Source organism: Ailuropoda melanoleuca, chromosome 9 (genome assembly GCF_002007445.2).
Source record: "Ailuropoda melanoleuca isolate Jingjing chromosome 9, ASM200744v2, whole genome shotgun sequence".
NCBI lineage: Eukaryota > Metazoa > Chordata > Mammalia > Carnivora > Ursidae > Ailuropoda > Ailuropoda melanoleuca.
The window spans coordinates 64,557,070-64,565,690 of record NC_048226.1 but is presented as its reverse complement, the minus strand read 5'-3'; the positions used below and the strand labels follow the sequence as shown (position 1 = coordinate 64,565,690).

The following is an 8,621-nucleotide window of genomic DNA, read 5'->3' as shown; positions in this document are numbered from 1 at the left end:
TGCAAAGATTTATTACAGTATGAACTGATACTCTTTTTCCCATTTATCATGTAGACATGTAATCCTGAGCTAGTAATTTCTCTGGGTCAGATCCTTATTTGTAAAACAAGGCATTGTGACTTCAGCTATTTGCCTTGGGATCACAAGGTTGGCTTGGGTAGTTAACACTGGTGGCTTCCAGCGAACCACCCTGGTATTTGTTCTTGTCCCCTTCCACACTGACTCTGGGCTAATGAGATCTGGTCCCTGAAACATTATCAAGCAGAAGCTAGATAAGTACTTGCACACTGGGACTTGTCCTCTTGAAACATTTGCTCTTGGAACCCTGAGCCACTGTGTAAAGAGGTCAGGTGACTGTCGGAGAAATGAGGTGGACAGAAAGAGGTGCCTGGCCAAAACTCAGCTATTCCAGCCATGCCAACCAAGTACCAGATGTGTGGGGGAAGATAGACAATTCAGCCTTAGCAGATACAACATGGAGCAGAACGATCCAGCTGAATTCAGAACTGGGATAAAAAAGTAAGACACTAACTTCGGGGGCAGTTTGTTGCGCACCAGGGTTCTGTGGTGTGCTGTAGGTCCGGAAGCCTCGTAAGAAACTAAATTTGTAATTGATCAGGGCCTTCCAGTTAGGTATTTTATTCATTTGCCCAACAGACATTTGAGTTCCTAAAATGCAGTGGTGAGTGTGGCATAGATATGGACCTTCATGGAGTTCTCTAATGGATGAGATCAATACACAGGAAACGGTTCAGCTAAAAAACAAAGCGTGGAACCATCCCAAATGATCTCTCTATGGCTCAGAACCTCATTTTGCCCTTATTAACAAACCACTTGTATCAGTCAGAAAAGGCTATAATGAACAGTCCTAAAACCTTAAATGGTTTTTTTAAAGATTTATTTATTTGAGAGAGAGCATGAGCAGGGGGATGAGCAAAGGGAGAAGGAGAAGCAGACTCCCTGCTGAGCAGGAAGCCCCGATGCAGAGCTCCATCCCAGGACTCCAAGGTCATGACCTGAGCTGACAGCAGATGCTTAACCAACTGAGCTACCCAGGTGCCCCAAACCTTAAGTGGTTTAAAACCACAGAGGTTTTGATCTCATACATGTCCTACTTGGGACCAAAAAATTTATGAAAGGGGAAATTTATGAAAATCTATGAAAGGGGAAAGGAATGTGAGCACGAGCAGGGGGAGGGGCAGGCAGAGGGAGAAGCGGGCTCCCCATTGAGCAAGGAGCCTGATGGGACTTGATCCCAGGACTCTGGGATTGTGACCTGAGCGAAAGGCAGACGCTTTACCGACTGAACCCAGGTGTCCTGCAATGTGAATTGCTCTTAAAAACTGATCACGTTTTTCTTGGCCAAAGTGTTACATGGCCATGCCTAGCTTTAAGGGAGCAGAGAAATGCAATCCTACCCACGTGCCGGGGGGTAATCAAACATAGTATTTGAATCAATACTAATGACTGCCAGCAAACATCCAGGAGCGCTAGGCTCAGTACCTCTAGGAGTTGGATTTTGTGACAGTCTTGGGCGTCTGATCTCTTGACGAGGTCTTCCTTCTCTTACCACCATCACTGTGTAACCAGCAAGCTGAAACTTAAGGGTAATGAGGAAACAAGGGTTTACTGAGTACTTCTTGTAAGGCAATGTGCCAGTATTCAAATGTATTGCACTTCTTCGCATCTTTCAGACTTCACTTTGGCTAGTGTAGTCTGGGAGCACACATTCACCAGTTTTTAGCGCAGCATACAGGACTGAGTAACATGAGAATCTGGTGGCACAAAGAAGAAAAAAGGGGAAGGCAACAAAAGTTGAGAACTGGAATGTGACGAAGACCCTTGACTCTAACCTTTTGGATTTACAAGGAGATGGAGTTTTATGTGGTCCCAGTTCTCAGCTTAAGCCTGAAGAAAACAAAGGTAGATATTTGTGGGTGCTTGTTATGGATTGAATTGTGTCTCCCCATAAGTCATGTCGAAACCCTTATCCTCAATGTGATGGCATTTAGAGACAGGGGCTTCATAATGGGAAGAGCATCCCTGTAAGATACAAAAGAGCCTGCTCTGTCTTTGCTGTGTGAGGACACAGTGAGAAGGCGTTCCTCTAAAACCCACAGGAAAAACTCCCACCTGAAAGTGACCATTCTTGCACCTTGATCTTGGGCTTTTAGCCTCCAGAACTGTGAGAAATACATTTTGTTTTTTAAACTATCCAGTCTGTGATGTTTTGTTACGGCAGTTCGGGCTGACCATGACAGTAATGGTGGTAGAAGGTCACTAGTAACTTAATGAGTCACACTATAATTGTTTCTGTCCCTAGATTTTAATGCCGTAGACTTAACATGTTGGGGCTGAGACGTTAAAAGTATACTTTTATCTTAAAATCACACACAAATTCTGCTATATATCTTAGATTTAGCATTTAATTTTTTTTTGTTCTGACCTACCCTTCCACGAAAATGGCTTGGTGTAGACCTTAAGCTGGAGAAACCTAAGGTCTAAAGGTTAGTGTCTCCTGGATTAGTATTGTGGTATATGGCCCTAAAATTAAGGAGTCCCAAAGTTTTACCCGGATCCTCTGATACTAGAAGATAAATCTGGATTCTTCCTGGCTGTGTAGTCTTGGACAATTTATACAACCTTTTTGAGCCCCTGTTTCCTCTCTACATTGGGATAATCACAGTACTTACCTCAGGGATTTTGAACTAAATGAGAGAATTAAAATGACAATACGCAGGTAAAAGGTTTAGTGCACAAAGGGCGCAATAAATACTCTCTAAATTCTCACAGCTCGTCCATCACAGAACCTAGGCTAAAGCCCCTTATTCCTTGCCTAAGGTTCTTCCCATCAGGTCACATGAAATGTTTCGTGGAACGGGGCGCGCAAAACACCCACCCTACTACACTGGCATGACGCAGACGGGTAAAACGCCAGCGGCAGGAGCCCCAAATCGGCTACCAGAAACTGCGCCTGCGCGGGCGTCCTTCCTCGCCCAGCGACGCGACAGGAAGCGCCTCCGCATTGGGCCCAGAGCGTCCTCCAGGACTTACCCAGCAGGCAACGCGGCAGTCTCGGGTCAAAATGGCGAGCAGGTCTAGCGGTAAGTTGTTGGTGACCTCTCTGACAGGCATTGCCACACTCAGCTTTTATTCTTGCAGCAATTTGCTCCGCTTCCTCTGTCCTAAGTGGCAAGGTGTGCGACGTCAGCGAAGGTGGAGGCTCCGCTCCAGCCTAAAGGGCGCCTCTCCCCCCACCCTTACTGTCCCCAGGCGGGGCTCACTTGAAGGGTTGAAGGTGGATCTGTTGTGAAGGTGCCCGCGGTGGCTCCGATAGTCCTGCCATTCCAACTGCCCGTACTCGGCAGGCCTTCCCCTCGGCCTTAGAAGTGTTCAGGAGCACAGGGAGATAATCGGTGCATGGCTTTCAACCAAAATGAACCGAGTGCTTGCCGTGAGTCAAGCCCTGTCGTGTGCGATAAATTCTCCTGCCTGTGTGACGAGGGAGATATTAGTTTTCCTTTTACGCTAATCAGGTAACCGAGGCAGAGTGACCGGAGGAAATAGGTCTGCAAACTTCCTTCTACGCCTCGCGCTTCTCAAACGGAATTCGGGGCAGCTGAGCCAGGGTTACAGCGAAGCTTCAGATTAATTTAGGTTTATTTGGAATGTCAGCTCGGTCTGTAGATTTGGAGAAGTTTGTATTTACTGTAGGCACTAAAACAAACATACTTACTATGCAATAGAATACAGAGATTACCGGAATACTTAAAACAGATCGTGAACACGAAGAATTTTCCCTCCCCCGCACCTTTTTTGCTCTTCTCTGCCCTCTGGAGGTATGAATTGGAGTAGCCTTTAAATAATAACTGGCCCTTTTCTCCTCGGGCTCAGCAGTGGTGAAACTATTAGGAAACATCCGATTGCCGGAAAAATCCGTTAATCTAAATGACATTGAACTTTTTTTGGGGGGGGATGGGGGAGACATTTAAGAATTCATTGCTTCATTAATTTGACAAATATGGAAGGCGCTCTGTCCTGTGTTTGAGAACTAGATAGACCTGGTCTCAACCCTCCCACTAGCTGGCTCTGATCTTGGAGAGGATAGGTTCTGTAAGCCTTATTATTCTGCGAGGACAGGTGTGTTGTAAATAAACCGAGCTAATGTGGGTAAAGCAGATAGGATAGTAACTAGAACACAAGTGTTCAATGAATATTAATCATCACCATCAAAGGAAAATATGTATGTAGGTCATTTGTTTTCTACAAGTATGTTTGTAGATTGTTGACTCTTTGGTACTTGTTTTTCTAGAAGCAATCTTCTACATGGTGTTTAATTTTCAAGGAGATTTACCAAGGCTGTGTAATCTGTGATATGCTAAGAAGTAGGGATGAGGAGGGGTTGGAATAAAAGAGTTTGCATTCATTCCTTGGTGAGAGAATAACCCCAGACAAAATTTTTAAAAGAAAATTTAAATTTACTCTATCTCTCCCTCTTACCATATATCTCTTAACGAGCATCAGGCCCTGTCGTGTTGCCTTTAGTCCCTACTGGGTTATCCCATCAGGCTCAGTCCTCCCCCAGAAAGCTTTGGCATTACCCATTTCTTCTCATTCTCATCCTTTTTCAAATATCTATTTCCTCGTTGGAAAGTTAGCTACTTGGGAGGAAGAAAATGGACGTCTTCTACTAATCCATATTAATATTAAATGACTAGGTAATGGTATCAAAATCCTCCCAGAAATATGTGTATTTTTAAAGAGGGTAGCCAAGTGAATTAAAGGTAATGTAGAATAAAGATTTTGGAGGATGAAGGTCATTGAGACCTGCCACCCTATCCTGAAGTCTTACCTACTTTACATGTAATTCCAACTCCGTTGATAAGAAAAGTTTACACTTATTTCCTGTAATTTATTTCTGAAATTACAGAAGATGGAGGAGTTCCGAGTTCCATTCCCACACCCTACCCTTCCGTCCTGATGGTAGCAGGGGTACATAAAAGATGGGATACTTGACATGAGGAGGCTGGAGTGCTGATAACTGCTATAGATCTTTTGTACCTCATGTGTTTGAGTTTACCGTTTTTTCCCCTGACTTGCTGCCGAATTTTTTTTAACCTGTAATCACTTTTGCTCATAGATAAAATAAGCAGTTTTTATCTACAGTATACAGAATATACACTTCCAAAAGGAAATTCCTTCCTATGTTTGCATTCTCTAACAAGGTAACTTACAACAGTACTGGTTGCTTGCCTAGCCAGGCAATCATATAGTGTAAGTGAATCATAGCAACTAACAGTGTGACAATATCAGTTGCAGCATCAGGCCGGTGGCTGGAGGGTATTCGAAAGTGGTATTACAATGCTGCAGGGTTCAATAAACTGGGTGAGTATCTTTTTATTTGCTTTTTCTTAGTTTTCTTTTTTTGCTTTTTCGGAGAATAGTCCTTTTGCAAGAGTTGTTATGATTCCCAAAAACAGCTTAACTAATTGTACCAATGTACTAGAAAATTTTTAAAATTAGGCCATATTTTATTGTCCAGTCATTTTTAAAATTTTTTTGAGAAGAGAGTAATAGAATCAATCACCTCAGATGTTTGAGGTGGAAATAAGTTATGTTCTTGAAATATGGTCACAGTACATTTTCCTTATTATACGCTCCCCCTCCCAACTCCTTCATTTGGCATTTGAAAATTTAAGTTATTTGAACTTTGAAAGTAAGATTTTTCAAACGTTAAAATTGTCAAATGTTCACATCATTGGATACATGAACTCTTTTAGAACTTTAGAAGTTGCCATGAACTTCATCTTTTTTTAATTGAAGCTTGACAGAAAAATCATTAAATGTTACTGGTTCATTAGTGCACTGTCATCTTAAGATTCTTTAATACCTTGATCTCAGATTCAAAGTATAGGAAAGTAGAGATGTGATTTATTGATGAGTGTTTAAAAACAAAGTAGATACTTTAGATGTTTTTAAAATTGTTAGATAAAATGTGAATTTTGTGAGTGCATTTTAAAAGACTCATATTGTTTCTACAGTACCGTTTAAGAAATAACCCATTATGAAGGGAAGGAGAAAATAAGACAAAATCAGAGAGGGAGACAAACCAGAGGAGACTCATAACTATAGGAAACAAACTGAGGGTTGCTGGAGGGGAGGTGAGGGGGCATGGGGTGAGTGAGGGATGGACATTAAGGAGGGTACTTGATGTAATGAGCACTGGATGTTATATACAACTCATGAGTAGCTAAACTCTACCTCTGAAGCTAATAATACACTATATGTTAATTAGTTGATTTTAAATTAAAAAAAGAAATAACCCATTATTATGTATGAAATGCATACATATTTCACTCAAGTCTTAAGTTATGTTTATGACTAAATATACTTCACTCATTTTTTTAAAATGTCTGATTTTTGAGATGGGTATTCAATCTGACTCTTGTTTTCTGTCACAGGATTAATGCGAGATGATACAATACATGAGACTGATGATGTGAAAGAAGCCATAAGAAGGCTTCCTGAGAACCTTTATAACGACAGGATGTTTCGCATTAAGAGGGCACTGGACCTGACCATGAGGCATCAGATCTTGCCTAAAGAGCAGTGGACAAAATATGAGGAGGTAGCTCAGCTTTTATGTATCTGACAAAGTTGGCCACTGAGCATTGAGCATTCGAAACAGAGAAGCACATTGCTTTGTACAGTGCTTTAGAGTTCTTAAAGTTGTGTCACATAAATACCCTCATGGCAGTCCAGTGAGGTTAACAGAGCAAATGTTAACTCCATTTTAGAGATTAATACTTTGTGGCTTAGAGGTGACATGATTGTTCCAAAATCACTAACCAAGTCTCTGATATAGAGATCCAGGGCTAGAGTGCAGATCCTCTGTTTTCTGGGTCATTGTTCTCCCTCTACACTCTGCTTCCTGCTCAGATGAAACAATGGTGGTATCCATGTGATCAGCCCGTGCAGTAGCCCTCTGGCCCCCAGGAAGGACTCTGAAGTAAACCCTCACCCCTTGAACTGCATTGAAGCTAGGCAAAAGCTTCTACTCTCATATCTTCTTCTCTTGCAGATTTTCCCCTCTCAACCTATCAAAGCCACTTACTACAATATCTTTGTGGTTTTTTACATTTTACAAAAGCAGATAGTTCTTAGTCTGCTTGAAAATACGTTTTCTTAAGTTGGAAATAAAAATTAATTTTGGTGAATTTCTTTTGTCAAAGACTTGTTTAGTGTTTGGGATATATCAGTATGTGATGCCCGCATATAATATTTTTCTTTTATTAGGATAAATTCTACCTTGAACCATATCTGAAAGAAGTTATTCGGGAAAGAAAAGAGAGAGAAGAATGGGCAAAGAAATAATCATGAAGTTGAAATTTGTGGTTGCACCTGCCCTCAAACTTTTTGAGTAAACCTGAAATGTACAATTTAGAACTGAGCTGCAAATGTACTACTTTAAATAAATGTCTGTTGTGATTATTGTTGGAGTGTTTGAATTCTAAATCTTATTCTGAATAACTACTGAATTTACTTACCTGTTACAATTCTTTCTAGACTTCTAAGATATTTTTTAGTGTTTTATTGCTTCCTGGAGCTCAGAGAGGCCACTTTAATCAGTTTTCTTCACTGGTTGGACAGTGTCTTAATTTACGGAAGGATATAACATCCTTGCAAGTAGAATAGTCACCTTTATATTGCCTTTGTAGATTAGCAAGATACTTAGAAGCCCCCTCAGGGCCTCACTTGGCAGGGATGGAGTAGAGCAAGAAACAGGTGCCAGTGAGTTTACTGCGTGTGAAGCAAACAGCACCTTAACAGATTGGCTCTCAGACTTTACAAGTTACCCAATGAAAAGAGACCTCTCTCTTTTCACCCCCTTATTTGCCAGGATTGGTAAACAGCCCTCTCCAACCACTGCTCTCTGGATATTCTTGATTTTACATCCTATCCTTTTTTAAAAAGTTACGTATGTGGTCCCAATATGGGTCTGTATGAAACATGTATGTGTTCTTGTGTTAATATGTGTAATAGAAAACAAAAACTAGACATTAAAGAAATTGACAAAAATACAAAGTAAAAGTGTTAAGGTTATAATTTTAAATATAAATTAGAACCATTCAATAATGTCATTCCCACCCCTGAATTCTAAAATGCTTCAGCGGAAGGAGCTGTGCAGGACCTGCAGCCTGTGCAGAGTTCCACGAGCCTCTGCTGTGTGCGAGAGAGCATCTGATTGGGATCCTCCCTCGGAAAACAGAGCAGCAGTGTGAAAAGCAAGTTCGGGGTTATATTTAAAATTCCTAAAGCACAATTGAAAGTGTATATTTTTTCACAAAATGAGTTATGACATTTGATAGTCACTTATGATTGACTTTTACAACATGAACAGGAGTATCTTAAAATTTTTTCTAAAATATCTAAAATATTAGAAAGCCTCATTAAATTCTCTAGGAGCCTTCTCTTTCACATTCAGAGTATTTTCTGAAACGCTTAATCGTTTCTCGCCAATTTTCCTTAGTCTGGTCCAAGTTGCCTGAATCCTCATTTGAGAATGGTCTTGGTCATGGTAAAAGCGGTTTTCCTTTAACATACTGAATATTCTATAAAAT

At 41.0% G+C, this 8,621-nt stretch overlaps 1 protein-coding gene across 1 annotated transcript; it reads left to right on the top strand.

The window, feature by feature from the left end:
* Positions 1-2,960: 2,960 nt before the first annotated feature.
* Positions 2,961-7,493, top strand: LOC100466991 (cytochrome b-c1 complex subunit 7). The gene is made up of 4 exons (XM_002920963.4): positions 2,961-3,104; positions 5,314-5,385; positions 6,462-6,628; positions 7,297-7,493. The coding sequence occupies exons 1-4, from the start codon at positions 3,086-3,088 to the stop codon at positions 7,372-7,374; spliced, it is 336 nt and encodes a 111-aa protein (XP_002921009.1). The 5' UTR covers positions 2,961-3,085; the 3' UTR covers positions 7,375-7,493.
* Positions 7,494-8,621: the final 1,128 nt, after the last annotated feature.